The sequence below is a fragment of the Chiloscyllium plagiosum genome, chromosome 23, assembly GCF_004010195.1.
Source record: "Chiloscyllium plagiosum isolate BGI_BamShark_2017 chromosome 23, ASM401019v2, whole genome shotgun sequence".
Lineage (NCBI taxonomy): Eukaryota > Metazoa > Chordata > Chondrichthyes > Orectolobiformes > Hemiscylliidae > Chiloscyllium > Chiloscyllium plagiosum.
This window is the reverse complement of record NC_057732.1, coordinates 22,609,638-22,629,850: the sequence shown is the minus strand read 5'-3', so window position 1 is coordinate 22,629,850 and position 20,213 is coordinate 22,609,638. Positions and strand designations below refer to the sequence as shown.

At 40.8% G+C, this 20,213-nt stretch overlaps 1 protein-coding gene across 2 annotated transcripts in view; it reads right to left on the bottom strand.

Moving 5' to 3' along the window:
• The window catches only part of LOC122561696 (chemokine-like protein TAFA-5), a 695,903-nt gene that overhangs the window by 527,838 nt on the left and 147,852 nt on the right, over positions 1 to 20,213 (bottom strand). The window contains exon 1 of one of the 2 annotated variants that reach the window (XM_043713714.1): positions 17,555 to 19,258. The exons of the other annotated variant lie outside the window; for it this stretch is intronic. Within the exon in view, the coding sequence (XP_043569649.1) occupies positions 17,555 to 17,645 (91 nt within the window). The 5' untranslated portion in view covers positions 17,646 to 19,258. Of the gene's footprint in view, positions 1 to 17,554; positions 19,259 to 20,213 lie in introns of those variants that run through there. 2 annotated transcript variants of the gene reach the window in all.

Here is a 20,213-nt window from a genome sequence, read left to right as displayed (position 1 = left end):
GGGTAAATTAGATCACTACATGTACACTTGTATTAAATACTTCTTGATTACCTCGTTATTCATTACATTTCTAATATTTCAGAAACCCTTCACCATCTGTGTCGAAAACAAACTGGGAACTGCCATGTGTGACAACATAATGGAAAATGATTCAACAAAGGTTTTAATTGTCACATGCCCACTGTGTAAACACATGGCATTACATAGTTACGATAGAGGGTTGAGATAGACAGCTGTGATTATGTTGGGAAGTTTACATTTTCATACGTTTGGTTGCAGCAACACCTTAGTTCTATCTGATGCAGACAGGCAACTTTTCATCTTTTTTTTGCCCCTTTGAAAGCTGGATGGCCCCAGGAAATATAAACCCATGTATAATTTTTAACAAAGAAAACACATTTTACATCAGCTCCAATATATATGTATATCAGTAAGAGAGGGACTGCTAGCTTTCAAACACTGAAAGTTGAACAATTGCCAGCCTCAAAGATTCAAAGGACCTAAAAGTTGGAATAGATCAAACTGTGCTTTAAAAAACAGCCAAACAACTGACTGAAATTAATTTTATCAATTGTAGAGATTTGAACTTAAAAATGTCACCTAATCAAAAATTCTCCAAAAAAAACCTCAATTTTGCATGCTCATTTTTTGCAATCATGAAGTCTCCGTTGTTTTAAGGGGGAGGAATAATGATGAAAGCTATCCAATGCTTACACGCCAATCTTTGTGTCCAGCTGTCAACATTGCAGGATAAGTGAACGGATTTCATAGCACTCTGTGGTGCTGCTTCATCAGTCAGCTCAGCTAAGCTGTAACACATCGCTGTTTATCTTTTGTGCCTCATTTTGTGCAGAAGTCAGAAAACTAAAGAGGCAACAAAGACAGATGATTATCATTGCACTTGGGTGGAGTGACAACCCAAAGTCTCAAGCAGATCTAATGGAAGAGTTGTCTAAACAAAGGACAGTGAAAATTAAACTGAAAACGATGCCTCTGTCATTGAGAATAAATAAAGTACTGTTCCCACAATATCTTGCAAAGGAACCATATCAAACCCTCTTAAGCGGCTGACAGAAATCTATAAATTAATTAGAACCTTTCAAGAAAATGTATTCTGTTATAGCTATTTCCCTCCCATAACCACAGTCACACAATTACAGGGCTTTCCAAAACTGAATTTTGTTCCAATTTCCTCCCATTTCCTTGACTGAAGCTCCTAGGTCCACTCTGAGAGCAAAGTTAATGTTGCTTGTCACTTTCCTGAAGTCAATAGTCCACATGTATGAACTGAAGCACTGAACAGTCAACTTTAGGAAAACATCGCAAGCAAAGTACAATCTTGCCCTCCCCTATGTCCATGTATTCATCCCACCAGCTACTCATCAACAAAGCACCCATTTTCCGAAAAAAGGCTTTTTAATTTAAAAAAATTCATTAATCCATGTAACCCACTGTGATTTCAATTAAATGCACGGGGTGGGGGTATATAATTTTCATGCCCAAAAATAGGTTGCTTTGTGTTGGATGCAAAATAAAAGATAAATATCTGAAAATCCCAAAATTCACCAAACCAGAGAATGAAAGGCTGGACCTGGACAAGAAGAAACAGCAATGTTTCCTCCAAGACCAACAAGTGTACCTCCCATCCACCCCGCCATTCAACAAAGTACCATTTTCTCAAATGCAGACCCTCCAACAGCCCTCCGCCCTCTCTCCCATGCAGAAGAATGTAGCTCACCCAGTCTACTCTCTCTCCCTACAATCCCCCCTTCCCCAACTCAAGAGAATTTTCCTAATGTAATCCACTCATGTCTCAAACCTTGGCTGTAGCACAGTGCTGAGGGGTTGCTTGCCCAATAGGCCAGCAGCCTGTCAGTAAATGCTCTTCATCCAGTACTCCTACCCTGCTCCCATTCCACTTCTCTGTTAATGTAAGGTCAATAATCTGTAAATGTTACAGTACAGTACAGTATATGCTGACACTGAATTTAAAACATGTATCATCCAGAGTAATATACAAATAACCTACTTGTTGTACCAGGTGGTTATGTCCACTAACTAAGGCTTCCTTGAACAGAGCATCTAACACAAGTACTGTATATGAGGGACTTAGATAGGGTGGATAGGAAGGACCTATTTTAATTAATAGAGATGGCAATAACCAGAGGAGGCTTTGATTTCAAGTAATTGGTGGAAGGGAAGTTGCAAACATTAAACTGATGTCCCATCTTTGTTGAGTTAATGGATTGATACATGCAAGTATGATATCATTACCATCATAGAAATATTGTTGAGGGAAAGGCTGGAGTGGCAACTCAACATTCCAGGGTATAGGATCTTCAGGCAAGACAGAGGAGGGTGTAAAAAGGGTTATGATGCAGCATTATTAATTAAGGAGTTAATTACTGCAATAAGGAAAGATGATATCTTGGAAGGGTCCTCAAAGGAGGCTTTGTGGGTAGAACTTAGGAATGTTAAGGGAGCAGCCACTTTACTGGGAGTGCATTATAGGCCCCCAAAGAGTCAATGTGAAATAGAAGAACAAATATACAGACAGTTCACAAGGTATATAAGAAAAGTAATTGGGGGATTATACTAGTGTATTTCAACTTTCCCAAAAAATTGAGATAGTCATAAGGTTGAGAGTTTAGAGTGAGTGAATTTATTGTAATGTATCCAAGGGAGTTTTTTTTGTATCAATATGTAGAAAGCCCAACAAGGGACAACACACTGCTGGATCTGGTTCTGGGGAAAGAAGCCGGACCGGTGTTCAATGAGGCAATGGGGGAGCGTTTTAGTGATAGCAACCACAGCACAGTATGGTACAAATTTATCCTGGACAAGGAAACAAATTGCCTGCAAAAGATGGCTTTGGATTGGAGGAAGGCAGATTGTACTAAAATAAAGGTTTGGGGATTTTAATTCCTCTGTGGCCACAGGTGAAGTGCCAGAGGACTGGAAGATGGCTAATGTGGTTCCATTTTTCAACAAGGCTGTAGAATTGTCAGGAAGTTTTGGACCACTAAGTCTCACATCAGTGGTAAGGAAATGATCAGAGAAAATTCTGAAGGAGTGAATTAATCCCCACTTGGATGGTCAGTGTGGCTTTGTCAGAGGGAGGTCATGCCAGACAAATTTCTTCAAATTCTTTGAAGATGTGATCAAGTGTGGAGATAAGGGAAGTTTAGGTGATGTGGCTTATTTGGATTTTAGCAAAGGTTTTGACAAGGCCCCACATGGGACCCTAATTCGAGAAGGTTAAAGCACATGGAAATTAAGGAAAGGATGGTGAGAGGAATCAGAAACTGGCTTATAATAGGATACAAAGGGTAATGATAGAAGGCTGTTTCAGTGACTGGAGGCCAGTGTCCAGTGGTATACCACAAAGATCAGAAACTGGGGTGCTTATTGTTTGTTGTATATATAAATGATATGGATGAAATTGAGGGGGGATGTATTATGCAAATTAGCAGACGACCCTAGAATTGGATAATAGCAAAGAAGATTGTTGCAGTTTACAGGAAGATATTGGTGGATTGACGGATGAGCAGACAAGTGGCAGATGGGTATTTAACCCTGACAAGTATAAGGTGATGCACTTTTGAAGAAGAAACAAAATGAGGGAATATCTAAGGAATAGCAGGAATACCTCTGGGTAGCTCAGAGGAACAGAGCAACTTGGGGTAATTATTCACACACCCTGAAGTCAGCAGAGCATGTGAATAGGATAGTTAAGGCTGCACAAGGGACACTTGCTTTCATCAGTCGAGCCATAGAGCAAGGAGGTAAAGTTAGAGTCATATGAGTGTTGAGTAGGCTACAGCTGAAGTACTGTATGCAATTCTGGTCACCTCACTAAAGGAAGGATATGATAGTGCTAGAGGGAGTCCAGTGGAGGTTCACCAGGATGTTGCCTGGGATGGAGAAATTAAGCTATAAGGAAAGATCAGGTCGGTTCGGATTGTTTTCTTTAGAGCAGCGAAGAGTGAGGGGGGAGACATGATTGAGGAATATAAGATTATGAGAAATATGGACAGGGTGAATAGAGAGCAGCTGTTCCCCTTAGGTGAGGGGGCAATCAAAACGGGGCACAACTTTAGTGTACTGGGGCAAGAGTTTCTGCGAGGACTTGGGGAAAAAAACATTTTCACTCAGCAGGAGGTGGGAATCTGGAATGCATTGACTGAGAAGGTAGTGCAGGCTGGAAACCTTGCACCCTTTAAAAAAATATTTGGATGAGGAGCTCAAACATCATAACATTCAAGGATATGGGACAAATGCAGAAAACTGGGATTAGGACACTTTTAGTGGTGCTTATTGTTGGTGTAGATTCAATGAGCCGAGGAGTCTTTTCTGCGCTGTATGAATCTATGTCTCTGTGAATCTTCCTATTCAAGTGAATGTAAAAGATACCTCTGTACAATTCTAAGCAGGGCAAGGAGGTTAACCCCGATGTTCTAGCCAATATGTACCTCTCAATCAACATCAGGTCATCTAAGCCCTGTCACATGTTAACTTTATTTGTGAATGTGGGCTAATTAGGAATATTAGTCTGCAATATTAGCAAAACTGAAGCAGAGGCAAAAAGGTCATTAATTTTTATTCAGTCAGTTGTGGAAATCTGAAACTGACTACCTTGTTGTATCTTAGGAATACTTCAACTGCAATGGCTTAAACTACAAAGATGTGGGCCAAAAGGTGGGAAATTGGATAAGAATGACTAGCTCTTTTTTGGCCAACATGGATATAATGGACTAAATAGCTTCCTTCTGTGCTATATAACATGTTATAATAATTCCTTAGCTTAAGACAAATATCAATTTTCTGACTTTCCCCACTAGGCTATTTGTAAAACGTTTGTGTTTTTCAGCTTTCTTTTATTCCAGAATGGCATGTTTGAAACAGCTAGTCAGGTGCAATCCTTTTTAAAAACACATTTTGTGTGGCACTTGTTGTTCAAAAAACAGTGAATAGAGAAAGCTGCAGACATTTGTGTGAACTTACATCATGCACTGTATACAGCTTCTATTCAGTTTCCAGAATAGAATATTTCTTTTTCCATGGCATGCTCACTCAGTACAAAGTGCAACATTAAATTAACTGTCCCCAAAGAACTGCTCAACACTTTTTCTAATCTCAGAACAATCTGGACTCTAAAGAGTTCGCTACTTCCACTGGATTTGTTGAACTAAATAATTCTGATCATTTCTGTTACTCTGTACGTTTCATCTCAATATGGAAGGAATTTGTTTCCATGTTAAACCAAATTTTTCCTCACCTGGTGCTGATTTTGTCAACCAACAGACTAAGAAATCTGGTTATGCTAAACATGTTTAATGAGTAGATTGGATAGATTCAGCAGGGAAGACCTATTCCCCTCGCAATGAGGTCAACTTCAGGGGCACAGATTTAAGGTGATAGAAGGGTTAGAAAGGACATGAGTAAAGACCTTTTCACCCAGAGGGCTGTTAATGTCAGGAATGAAATAACTCCACAGAGGCCAGGCTCCCGTCACTAAGTCACCTTTTATCTACAGGTGAAGGATCATTGGCAGGGATCCAGCTCCCTCATGGCCAGCTCTCAAGCGTGAATAGAACTTCTGACTGGACCAGATTAACAGCCCCAAATAGGGAACGCTTACTCTATGAGGTCCACCTTGCTCACTTTGTTACAATTACTACAATCTTTAGATCATTTCCAAACCTCTTTGCAGCTGTAACTTTGTATTTCTTGCTCTGTTCAATCACCTTATCTTTTTGCATGTTATGAGCTGTACTGCCAGAGACCTGGGTTCAATTCCCGCCTCAGGCAACTATCTGTGTGGAGTTTGCACGTTCTCCCTGTGTCTGCGTGGGTTTCCTCCGGGTGCTCCGGTTTCCTCCCACAGTCTAAAGATGTGCAGGTCAGGTGAATTGGCCATGTTAAATTGCCCGTAGTGTTAGGTGAAGGGGTAAATGTAGGGGAATGGGTCTTGGTGGGTTGCTCTTCGGAGGGTCGGTGTGGACTTGTTGGGCCGAAGGGCCTGTTTCCACAATATAAGTAATCTAATCTAATCTAACCTAATCTAAAAGATCTGCACTTTCAGTGCTGTAAATTGAAAGGCTATGATCAGGTGCTGTAAAGAAACATCAGATTGGCAGCTAGCTTCATCAACCAGAGCAAACATCATTGGCTGAATGGCCTCTCTCTGTGCTGTAACTTTTCCATCATTTTATATCAAATCACAAGACAGTTCTACTCTTTCATCCCTAGGTCTTACCACAACATAGTAGATTATCTAGGGCATTGAGTCAACTTCTATTCAATTAAGGAACTCAAGATTGCTTGCTGGATTCTGATATCAAAGGTACTTAAGACAAGTTCAAGTTCATAACAATAACTAATAAGAATATAATAGAATATATAGCACAGGCTAGACCTATCAGCCAAGTCAACCTGAAAGTTCAAAATTCTACCCTCCACATTTATGATAATGGAGCTTAAATGATTTAATAATTGCATGATAATTACAGCAAGATTAAAACAGTTACAAAAGCTAGATGTCCTGTTAATGACATTGGTTGACACATTATTTGTGTATTCCTGTGACCTTCTTCTGTGCATTAATTTAAAAGTGGCATTTATCCATTTATTTTAAATGAGAAAATCACTCTTTTGAAGAAAAGAGATGCCATATATATGTGATTAAACTCCATCTGCTGCTAAGCTGAACAGTAATTTATAATCTCTGTTTATAAGGTTTTAGAAAGAGATGACCTAAAGGTCCACTCACAGTGAAGTGGGACTTGTGACAGCCTAGTGACATCCACGCCAGACTCCAGCAGATTTCTCTGAATCTAACAACTTGCATAATACTGGATAGATGATAACTGCAAAATATTCACTGGGTTGGGCATTCTCTAGTTTGGAGGAATCAGTTCAGCTGAAAACTTCAGTACAAACTTGCCAATGATGGATTTACTAGAAGACCCAAGAAGAACTCAAACTTTTAAGAAATATAGGTCTGATTATAGCTTGAAATCCCTTGTGATCCCCATTTTTTCCCATATAGCTTTAACTTTTGCAAGCAAACTTTAAGAGTTGAGGCAGTAGTGGAGGTGAAAATTCAAGCAGGTTAACACTATCCTTCCAATCTGCCTCCACTTATCTTGTCAAGTTTCAAAGGGAAAGGAAGAACAATTAACCACTCACTCCCTACACTAAGCATCCTGATCTCACATTTAATGGAGTGGAACCCCAATGTGACCATATCCTACCTCGTTTCCAGCTGCTGTGATTCTCAGTCCATCCTGATTCCATTGATCAGAGCAAAACTTGGACTCTTTCAAATGTAAGCCAATGTTTGATTAGCAACTAAAAACAAGAAAATATTAAACAAATGCCTTGCAGCTTAATTTATAACATTGCACACTAATTCTGCCTTTTTGTTCTCCACATCACCTGATCTGTATTAAGGTATATTGGCTGTTTCAATGCTTTTTCAGGTTGGCATGCAATCAATATTTTGGATACTGACATTGGAGATGAATCAGATATTATTATCCCCAGTGAGGTGGTGTAAGAAGAAATGTAGAGTGAGATTTAACCTGATTTGCCTGGGAAGTCAAAATGACACATTTGGATTTGCCAGACTGTAAATGAGGCAGACTGTAAAGCTGGTGGCCAAGTAAGTCAGGAGCCAAGTCATCCCCTTTTTCATAGGATTGTTCTGTATTTTGTACATTGGTCTTGTGATTCTTAATACAACTCTTCAAGATGCCTTCTGTTGCAAACATTCAGGGCTGCAATGTGATAAACTGATTCTCGTGTTGCTGCCTTTGCTTACTGTCTGTTTTGCCCACATGCACTGATTTCTCACTGTCAGCCGTGAGGAAGACAAGAAGCACAAAGAGTTGGACTGCAAGAGATGGCAAATAATTGGGACTGAACAGACAATCAGCAGGGGGGAGCCCATTCTGTGAAATGCCTGTCGGCCAATGCATGAGGATCCAGTGCTTGACAAAGGCCAACGCAAAGCTCTGCTTTCCCTTCCTCAACCATTCCTATATCATCCTCTGCCTCTCCCTCTACACAAACCACTCTGTGGAGCATTTTGTAAGTGTTCCTTTCTTATAGTAGCAGTTTGTCACCCTGCAACCAATCTAATTAGGGCCAGCTATCCTGCAAATGGGCTGAGTTAAAGTCTGAGCCATTGTACATTCTGCGGTTTGATTATCAAACAGTACTTAGTCTATATGCTGATGATTTCATTCATTCACTGTTTAAGAATGGTGATAAGATTACAGATATGTATTGATTAGCCAGTTTTCACATTCCCACCTAATAAAATTAATACATTGCATAAATCTATCCTTTTAAAAATATTAACCTACATTGAATGCAGATAAATTGAAACTGTTGGAAAATGACAATTGGCACCATGAAGGAAATAAAGCTGCAACATTGTATTTTATACAGCTATTTTAGGAGATGGGCTATTCCTCCAGAAAAAAAGAAATTTAACTTTGGGTCGTAAAAAGATATAGCAGCTTCTGGTCTGTAATATCTGCAGCAATGTCTCAACTCTCTATATAGTTCAGAAGTACCTAGTTGGCTGTAATCAATGTTGCAACAGAGGAAACATAGGCAGCACCCATATGGTCCCACCAAGTGCAATGAGCAAATAATTTCTTTCAGTGAGGTTGGTTAAGGGGTAAACATTCGCACAGGATAATGCTGAAAATAGTACCGTGGTATCTTTTACATCCACTTGTGAGGACTGACAGGAGCTCAGTTTAATTTCACATCCAAAAGCTGGCATTTCTAACAGTGCAGTGTTAATCCAGTACTATGCTGGCATGTTGTCCTCGATGTTACGTTTAAATCTCAGGAGTGAAACTTGAGCCGACAACCTTTTGACTCAGAAATGAACCGCAGATCACCTGATAATTGGGAAAAAGAAGCATGTTCTGACTTTTTTACTTTGTCACTTAGACTCAAAATTGTGACACTAGTTCAACCTATTTTATACTGACAAAACATAAACTTATATTTAACGGTGGCTGAAGCTAAACGGATAGTGATTGTTTCAATAGAACCAATTTACTATAAAATGCTGTTGTAGCAGTCCCAGGGTGGGCGGCTCCCTTTCCATTGTCAAGTTCAGATCAACAATACATAAACTGCTTCCAACAGTGAACTTTGATACTTTACAGCAAACCACCATGATCCTCCTGAGGACTGCTTCTAGGAATACACTTGCTATTTACTAGTTCAAGGGCAGACAAGAGATTACTGCAGGAGTTCAACAATTAAATTCTACTTCTGTTGGCAACCTTTTGACTTTGTAGATCCCAGGATTGAATACAATTTTACACATGTAGAAATGCAGCCTCTCCTGCTGGAAATATTCAGAGTTTAAAGATTTAAGTAGCCAAATAAATGACTACTACTGGACATCTTTGTTTAGGAAATTTCCTTTCTGTGTTAATTAAACTGGTAACTTAATTAGCACCAGAATCAATGCAGATGGCAGTACCAGTGCATCTTTGGCAAAAGCTCGAATTTGGCTAGGATCGCTTGCTGAATGCAATGCCCCATTTATAGTGGTGTAGCAAATTTGCATTGGCTATGAATTTACAGAACAATAGCAGCAACTGGCCCAGTATAATTAATGATGCGCGGGGGGCAGAACAAGAAAAACACTTTCAAATTCATTCACTGAGGACTGTTTCTTCTTTCAAAATTGATCTGAATTAACTTATGAGCTCAGCAAAAACATCAGTTTAGTCAGGAAACATGGTCCTGTTGAAAGGAATGAGATTCCTCTACATTAGAGCAGAGCAGAGTGCAATTACTGAGTCAGTAAAGCACTGCAACATGTCACATTAGGTCAGAGGCTGTTCACAAGTGAAAAAGTAGAAAAACTGAGCATTAACATGTTGACAAGATGCAAATTACCGATTTCTCTTCTTTTTCATTATTGGTGCTACAACAATTACCTGTGGTGAGTTAGTCACTGGAAATCTGACAACCTAGGCTGGAATAGCTTGCTCAGGAATGGGGAATGGAACCTCATCAGTGGATTGTTACTGGTTCTTGGTTCAAATAGACAAAAATAATGCTGCATCTGTTGCTCAAAGACGGTCATTCCTTTCCACTAAGAATGGTCATGGGAGATAGCCTTTCTAGCAGCTTTTCAGAAAATAAATAAGCTAAGGAAAATTATTCAGTGAGAGAAAAAATGACAAATCACACGCTTCTCTTTAACATACTGCTGTGGAAACTGACCACCTTTTTTTCAACTGTCTCCAAGACATCGGCTGAACTTGTTTTTTAGTTAGAAAATGCACAAAGTGCATGCCGCATTTCCTGTCATTTACCTCACCACATTGTACAGAATTGAACAATGTTTTTCCATCCATCATAAAACTGCAATGCAGTGCCTTCCCTGCCCCAAAACATTCTGAGGGGTGAAATTGATTTATACCAGCAGGGCTAAAAGGGTCTCAGCGAATTGGCTGCATGTTATGGACAGCAGCAGTTTTTAACTTTGTTGATTTGGAAAATGGTAATAAGATTTCGAAGCAACTTTTCTTTTTGTTACACAGAGTGTGTGGAATGAACTGCCAGAGAAAAAGTGGTGGTTGCAGGTACAGTCAGAATGTTTAAAAGATTTGAATAAGTTGGTGAATAAAAAAAGTTTGGAGGTTTATGGGCCAAGCACAGACAGATGGGACTAATTTAGTTTGGGAACATGATTGACATGGACTGATTGGATTAGACTCCCTACAGGGTGGAAACAGGTCTTTCAGGCCAACAAGTCCACACCGATCCTCTGAGGAGTAACCCACCCAGAACCATTTCCCTCTGACTAATGCACCTAACACTATGGGCAATTGAGCATAGTCAATTCACCTGATGTGCACATCTTTGGACTGTGGGAAAAAGCCACAGCACCCAGAGAAACCCACACAGACACAGGGAGAATGTGCAAATTCCACACAGATAGTCACCCAAGGCTGGAATCAAACTCGAGTCCCTGGCACTGTGAAGCAGAAGTGCTAACCACTAAGCCACCATGCCACCCCCTGGAGCGAAGTGAATGTTTCTATGCTGCATGACTCTATAAGACTACTTGCAACCTATAAACAAAACAGGATGTAGCAATTCAATTATTGCAGTCCAACATTATATCATGGTAAAATAAACATATGACAATGTTATATTTTCCATATAGTATCACAGGCATCCGAAAGCTGCAATTGCCAGTATTCAAATAACTTAAGTATTTTCCTTTTATGAAGATTTGGTGGTTCTTTTACACAGTTAATTACCTTCAATTTTTAGTTTCCATACAGCACTCTAGACATTATAGGTGACAAAACAGAAAAAATTAACTTTGGAACTAATGGCTTAATATGGCTGCTGCTTAATGACTAAATGCAATATTACAGCAGCAAAGTTGTCATTCCTTTTCAAAGCAAGATGTTCAATTGCTACTTTTCTTTTCACTTGCTATGAGTAGATCAGGCAGACAGTGCCATGTATTTGCCAATCATCGACGTCTCTGAGATCACGATTCAAATGCCTTCTTTGCAAACATTGAATGCAAAGTGTGAGAGAGGAGAGTAAGGACTGGGTTAAGGATTAGCAGCATGATGACCTGCATCTCAACATTAAAAAAAAATGCCAAGCATGGAAAGCTTACACAGCATGTATCCCATTCTTCAGCTGCCCCTCAGAATCAAGATCTGAAAAGGGATATTGTAACAGCTCTTTCCCACTCACTCCAAGAACAAATGTGGATTGTTTCACTAGTGTGCATAGTCTATAGCCTATCCATTTGATACAGCACAGCTGTTTGCTGACTGAATGCGAGGAAAAAGATATGGCAAGACCAAAAAATCAGAAATGGATGCAATATCCAGTTCTAATAATAAAGTAAACAAAATTTGCTGAACTATTTTCCATTTAAACTTGGGACATTTGTTTTCCCCATATAGTTCTACCTTTGTAGGGAAAATCGTTCCCAAGCTGCTCCCTTAGTGACACAAAGTAAAAAGAAAGGGAAAAACTCAACCTCTGGATAAACTAGCACCAACTTTCAACACTGTAGTTACAATAGCAAACTGGGTTTAACCCTGTGGTGATAGCCTTCTTCATATTGCAGTCCAAAGTAAGTGGCTGGTGGTTACTGTTTGTATGAATTTGAAATTACAAAAGAAACCATGTCAAACTTGTCTGAATATCAGAGGTCTCTCCTTGGAAAGTTCTTCAGGGATTTTTTGACAGATTGCATATCTCAGTTTTTTTTTAAGCATTCAATGGCTCAAACCTTGAAAATACATTTGAATATTAACAGATAAATTCTGTGTGCACGTAGCCATTTACAGAGCCAATAAAATAAAACTGGCATAGGAGTTTTCTCCCCAAAGGCATAATTCCAGCAATTCACATATTGATAGATTGAAAGTCATAGGTAACTACTGTATGGTTTATAAGTCAGTTCCATATAAATTGGTAGACTTGGTTTTGTCACATCAACAATATTCTATCTCATTAGAATTAGAAAATTATAAAATCCAGACTTCCTTGCCTTTCTGACAGTGTTGCTGAGTATGTATAAATTTCCAAAATGCCACTAAAACCACATCTCGTGTGTTTCTCTGGAGCCGATCACAACAGCACAGAAGTCGGATTTTACCCTGCAACACAAATTTCATAGCCAAGCTGCATCAAAACAGTAGCAATGAGGAGGAGTCAGTCTAAATATTCTGAAGACAGAGCATATATTTGCTTTCTAAATGACGATATCTCACATGCTTTTAATTTCACCATCTTCTTCCATCTTAGGTTCTCAACTCATTGCCCTTTCTAAACACCTGAGTCAACCACTGACTGCAGCTGAGATAAAAATATGAATGTGTCTGTGTCAAGACATGGAAAAGAGCAGTTTCAGAACTTGGATTTAATCTATAACAAAGTATGCTTGACATGCAATGTGATACTTAGTAGAAACAAAATCTTGAATCTACGACCCCCCCCCTTTCAGAGCAGTGATGTCCACAGATAAAGCTCCACGTCGGTCCCCCCAGGTTACTCTTGGAATAGCTGCTGCTAAAAATGCTTCTTCGAAACCACCCACTGGAAGCAATTGTACTTCACTTGGAATATGGGCAAAGATTGAATCATTTGACACCGTCAGACATCTAATTTTCTTTAACTACTTTTCATTTCAAAAAACTCATCTTGTCACTATATTCAGTTAAAACATTTTCCAACACAATGTTCTTCAGGTGCAATCTTTTATCAAGTCTTGTTACAGAACAAGTTTCACAGGGCTTGAACAGAGGCTAAACACGTAGCTAAATATCAGCACCTCAATAAACATCATCTCATCCAAAATCCTACTGTACGTAGAAGCACTAGCAACAAGTGGTGGTCTCCAGCAGTTCTTTCTGATCTGCATTGGCTCCCAGTCTTAAAACCATAGAATCATAGTTCGATACAGAACAGAAGGAATCTGTGTGTGTGTGCCAGCTTTTGAAAGAGCTATTAAATCAGTTCCAATCCCTGGCTACCCACGATCTCTGTAATGTTTCATCTTCAAGCATTTACTCAAATCATTTTTGAAGACAGCTACTGAATCTGTTTCCATACTATTACAGGCAATGTATTCCATATCAGTACAATTCACTACATAAAAGAAAGTCCTCATGATGCCTCTAGCCAACCCCCCTACCATGACTTTAAAAGCTGCAACCTCTGGTTAACAAAGGTTCTCCCATTTGAAACCGTTTCTCCTTTTTTGTCCTATCAGAAGCATTAATGACTTTGAATGTCATTATTAAATTTTATCTTCAACTTCCTTGTTCTAAGGAGCACAAATCCTGGGTTCCCCACAATATTATACTCTCCTCAGATCTTTGCAACTTTCCTAAAGCGTAGCACCCAGAATTGAACATGATGTTACAGGAGCGGCCTAACAAGGATTTTATAGAGAGTTTCACATAACCTCCTTACTACAATACCCAATTCTGTCTTAATAAACCCTTCAACGGTCTTCTCAACTTATCCTCTCACCCTTAAAACATTTGTGAGCAGACACTTCAGGTTTCCGCACAAATTTAAATTGCACTATTTAGTTTATATTACCTCTTTTCATTCTTCTCAAAATAAATTCACAATTCAATTCACTACATTTCTACATTTCTTTTCTCATGTATATGTCTACTTCACCAGCCTGCCTACGTCCTTGTAAATTGGGTTGCTATCCACCTTGTTGCTCACTAGATTACACAGTTCCATGTCATCTGCAAACCTTGAAATTCTGCCCAGTATGCCCAAATCCAGGTCATTAATATATATCAATCCGTGGGAAACAGTGTTGTTTATTTCCAGTCTGAAAAACAACCATTCACCACAACTATCTACTTTCTGTTCCTTCGCCAATTTTGTACGCATGCTGCCACTATTTAATCTCACAGGCTTTAAAAATGTCTCCAATATTAAAATTTCACCCTTTTATTCAAATCCCTCTTGATCCTCCCCATCTAAAACACCATCCAGTCCTGAACTCTCTGTTCCTTTGTCTGTGGACACCCGTGCAGCCCATCCCTCCCATTCACTGTCATACTTTTAGCCATCCAAGCCTATGACAATCTTTTCTTCCAGATATTCAGTTTCCTTTCTTCCATTAAGATCACCCTCAAAACCTATGTAGTTTCTGAAGCTTTCAGTTATTCCAACTAAAATCTCCCTTTTTTGGATCTGAGTCTATGCTTGTCTAACTGCATCTCTGCTAAGTGGAACATTTTCCTTGGCTTACAGCACTACACAGCCAAAGTTATTAAAATGTGTCAAATGTTCATTACATTTTACAGAAGCACTTTAAGTGGAAGAAGTGAATAGCTCTTAAGTTCAGTGAAGATGCTGGACATTAGGAAATATCCTTTGCTACAAAGAAAAGTCAATGGAGGAAAGAATTTTGATTAACTATACAACAGATAATTTATCACAAGCAGGTGAAAGTGGCTTTATGATGGCATTGAATGATTTGCCCAACACAGTTAAATATAGGACAATGACTGTACAGCAATCCCAGTTTGAAATTCAACAATTCATAAAGTATGCTAAATTCTAAAACTCCCTTTGGAATGTCATATATTTCCTTGACAGAGAATAAGGTGATTACAATTTCTTTTAGTTTCGTCATTCATATATTACTGAATTAGACTCATTTGTGAAAACAAGTACCACATTGCAAGATGTAAAAATGATTATCTGCCAGATAGATATTCTGAGCACAATTTCACATGTCCACTTGAACTTTTATTTTGAGACAGCTAACTAATTAGATCTGTTAATAAGTGTATTTCAGCATATTCTGCAAGGACAGAAAACCCACATTCAAAACATTTGAGATGCAAATTTCATTAGGCATAATAGGCCAAATTAATGGCGACTGAAAAGGAGAGACATTCACTATTTAATTAAATCTTGGCTGATAAATAATATTAGATCAGATAAGTGTGCATCATTTGCAGCATTATAATGAGAAGAGAATAAAATTAGTTTAAACATAATTAATAATGAGGGAAGATCACTTCATTTATAACAATCGGTTTAGAAGTAAATTGCATTTTGAACAAAACTCCACTCCAGTAGTTTTAAAGAAGTCTGATCAGTTAGAGGAGAAATGTGTATGCTATGGTGAAAAGAAGATTACTGTAGATGAAGTTGACTCTTCTTATGAGCCTCACAATGGCTCAATATCATGTACTAGGAAAAGCTGAACTTGGATACAAAGATTGTAGGGAGCTGCCAAATTGTTACTGAGGAATTCACACATGCAAGCACAAAGTCAGCCCCATCAGTTATCAACTCTCAGAAACATAACAGTCTGTCAATTTTCCCAATGCACCCTGGCAAACATTAGAACTTATCCACTAATTACCCAGCATGATTACAGATGATAACAATACAGATGCACATAAATTCCAGAAAGATCAATTCCTCCAGATTTTTTATTCTAAACAAAAGGACTAGTTAACTGTACTAAGTAAAACATCATTGCTGCTAATTTAATGAAAATATTTGAAAATTTTTACTTATGAAGTTTGTTTTAAATTCTGAAACCAAATCGATGATTTATGAGTAAACAAGGTCCTTAACTTAAACCTTTTTCAAGAACCTCACTCTACAGCCTGTGAAAGATAGTGCTTACTAACACCACCACTGTTTTTATAATGTTACACATATATCTCAGCGAGCATTAAAATCGTTCATTTGAAAACCCGCAGACTGTATTAAACTTAATCTAGAGTACAATCTACTCATTCTTTGATGCTCCTAATTCTCCGTGATCTGCTCGAGGTCCTTTAATGCTGTTCCATAATAAATAAAAGGTTGGGATAAGGTAAGAGTTGGATGCTAAACCCAGTGAATGCTGAATCACTAAAAGCCTTCAGAAACACCAGCAAGTCTCTTCCTGCCGAGTTCTCATGATACGGACGGGTCACATTTGCTAAACTGCAAACCACCTTTAACTTCCGTACTGATGAATGGTGCGGATGACAGTTATCTCCAAAATTAGGTCTGCCTTTAATACCCACAGAATGGTGCATGAAAAGATGCCAATGAGCAAACGCCAGTGTTTCTTTTACCGGCGCTTTTGTCAAATAGGCTTTTCAAACCAATGCTGAATTCTACCTCGGTTCTCAACAAAACAGGCCACACACTTCATTTAATCGTCTCAGACTGAGTACAAACTTGGAACTTATAACTGGATAGACCGTCAGATTACTTAGTTCCCTGTACAAACATGGGAACGAGACTGACTTCAAAAGCTCTGCGAGCGAATCACTACAAAACAATAATGATAACGCCCCCATAAAGAACTATTGTTAGCCTGAGTTTACTTAATGCTTCTTAATCTGGTCGATGTTTAACCCTGTGTGTGCTGTTTGCTTCAGAGTTTCCACTGAGCTGAAGGGTCAGCGAGCTCATTCTGAAATCTCCGTTCAGGTTTCAGATAAATGCAATGCCTCAAACCCACACACAATACACTCACTGCCTCATGGTCTCAGCGGGAAATCCGTCCCGTCTCTCGATTCTGCTTTTCCAGCCCTTAGCCGCGGGATCTGCGGCGGAGCAGTCGGTCTGAGAACGTAAGCCCCTGTTGGAAACTTCAGAGAAGTTCAGGGGCAGGTGGAGAGAGCCCTGGCCAGCGGAGTTTCCGCGCTGCAGCTCGGACTCTTTCCACAGAGCTCCAGCGCCCTCCACTGAACCTGGAACTGCACACCCAGCTATCCCCCCTCTCTCTCTCTCCCTCACTCCCCTGTTTACACACTACAGCACTCTGCCTTTCCCAGGACACCTCGACTCAAACCGATTAACCAAAGTGACAGGTTGGAATATCAAATAAATCAGAGAATCAGTGAAGAATTCGGGGGTTTTTTTTGCGTCGGTTTCTTTTTTTTACGGCGTATCGTTCGCAGTTTGCCCCGTCTCTCCGCTGGTTCCATTGCAGGAAGGACAACAAGTCAAGAGAGCTTCCGAGAGCACAGCTTACCTTCTTTCAGGAGGTGTGAATGGATCACGAAGATGAGGACAGAGCAGACGGCGGCTCCAGCCAAAGCCCATACCGCTTTCAGGAGCTGCATGCTGAGAATCGCAGGCAGCAGCGTTAGCCTCCCCGACAAGGTACCATGGAGAAAGGAGGGTGCCCCGCTGGAACTCACACACACACACACACACACAGACCCCTCTGGCACCGAGAGGTATGGCCTTCACTGTGGTGCCAGGGTCTCGCTGCCCGGATCCGCTCGCTCCATTCAGCCGCTGCTTTGACGGTTCACTTTATGTGTGTGTGTGAGAGAGAGAGAGAGACTGGCCAGCCGGACCTCCTCAACCCCTCCTTCCTGGGTCACTGAGTAAAAGAAGCAGGTGATTGCTGTGGCCCGAGGAGACGCTGGTCTTCACTTCAGTTGAGAGCAGCGGGCCCGCTCCATCTCCGCCCCACACTCCGCCTGATGAACAGGCGGACGCCGTTCCCCGCCGGCTGCCCCTCGCCGCCTCTTCTCCACGCACTTTTCCCGGGGCTGCTGCGGGAGGCGACAGCGCATGGTCTCGGGCTGCCCGGCCACTCCTGTTCCTCCCCCTTTCCCTGTCTTGACACCCAAACCACCAAAAAAAAATAAATACACCCCCTTCCCCTCCCAGTCCCACCCCGGATCGTCCTCACTCGCCACTCCCAGCAGTGAAAAGCAGGAGCCCTGCCTCCTCTCTCTCTCTCTGGCTCACACAGGAGTCTGTTCACTTCACTCGCGATCCTGCTCCAACGAGGGAGAGTGCCAGGGGCTGGGAAGCCGCTGCTTTCTGCATTTTGACTTTATTCATCCCCATTGCACGGGGTGAAGGAGCGAGACAACATTGGGGGCTACTCTCAGTCCCCTTCTCCGTCCGGAGCTTTTTTCAATTCCGTCCTTCTTTCGCCACCCACGGCTTGTTGATGTTGTCTGTGTTTGTTCCGAATGGATTCCCCCAGCCCTGCCAGCTTCTCTCTCTCACCGGCTCGCTTCAGGGAAACGCCGCTCCTCCCTTCCCCCAAGTGAGAGCCAACCTCTTCCCCCTCCCTGTACCCCGGCTGCCTTTATACCGAAACCCCAGCTCCTGTTCCTGCTGGCGGGTTCCCCCACTCCCCCTCCCCCGATTGGGAAAACGGAAAGGTAAATCCCTTTCCTGACGTCAGGCGGAACACATCTGGAATAAGAACTGGCCTCTGGCTTGTGTCCGGGCGCAGAGCACACTCAGTCTGCCAACATCGTGTCAACTGTTCTCCAGCAGCCGCTCAGCTTCGTTCAGATCGATAAGTGTACCAGCTCTTGGGTGTCAGTGCAGCGGCCAGCCTTCAAGTTGCTTGAGGGTGGAAAGTCGCGCATCTTAAAAAAAAAAGCTGAACTCTAACCACCAAGGTTGCAGAGAGTTCAATTCGTTGCTTCACGTAGTCTGGTTGTAACAATCCCAATGTGTAACTATACATCCCACTGTAACCAGTATCCCATGTAAATTAAAACTGTATCAATTTTCCCCCCAATACTGCAGTAAACAACGTGATACTTTGTATCGTGACTCACTGCAGGCTAATGCCACCGGCCAGGGTCACATTTTTACTGCGTGCACCGTCTAAATAGAGATAACTTCAGAGTGATCAGTCTACCCCCCTTGGCAAACATAAAGATTTCATGCCTTGTTTTATTATTCCAAGCAATATATTGTGTCCAAAAATAAATAAATGCGTTTGAAAACAAGATGTCATTGACAAGTTTAATTTTTTTAAAAGTATAAAACTACGCGTTTTAGGCCTTTAATGTCCTTCCAGATGGGAGAACGGATGATGGCTGTTGCAGTGAAACCTTCAGACTATCAAATCAATAAACCAAGAGATCAAATTTCATGCAGTGTGACAGCTAGAATGAGCATCCCAGCATACTGTACCGTGCAACAAGAGACAGAGAGCTGACTGTCAAATGTTGCAAGCAGTTTGAAGTCCTGCATTCTGCTACTGTCTAGAATGTTCATTATAAACATCGGCAAGGAGGACATATCATAGGCTGAGATTGATTCTTGCACTTTTACCTCTGCAGAGTTATCCATTTTCTCAAATCCAGTGATCACACGAGAGGAGTGCTTTTTGAACTTGTGGCAGTGCCATTTTTCACACTAGCGGTTGGGCGCTGTCCGCAGTGCTGATCCTAATAGTAATTGATAACATTGGCAGCCTTACGTGGAAAGTTAAAAATCACACAACACCAGGTTATAGTCCAACAGGTTTAATTGGAAGCACTAGCGTTCGGAGCGCTGTTCCAAATCATTACGTAGAAAGGTTCGACAGATAACTGACTGATGTAATAGAAATATCAGAGTCAAAAGGTGTGGTGCTGGAAAAGCACAGCAGGTCAGGCAGGATCTGAGGAGCAGGAGAGTCAACGTTTCGGGCATAAGCCTTTCATCACATGCCTGATGAAGGGCTGATGCCCCAGACGTCGACACTCCTGCTCCTCAGATGCTGCCTGACCTGCTGTGCTTTTCCAGCACCACACCTTTTAACTTTGATCTCCAGCATTTGCAGTCCTCACTTTCTTGTAATCGAAATATCGGACGAGTTAAGTCGCAAGCACAAAAACAATATTGGAGATCACTGAAATCTGATACATAGAAAAATACTGGGA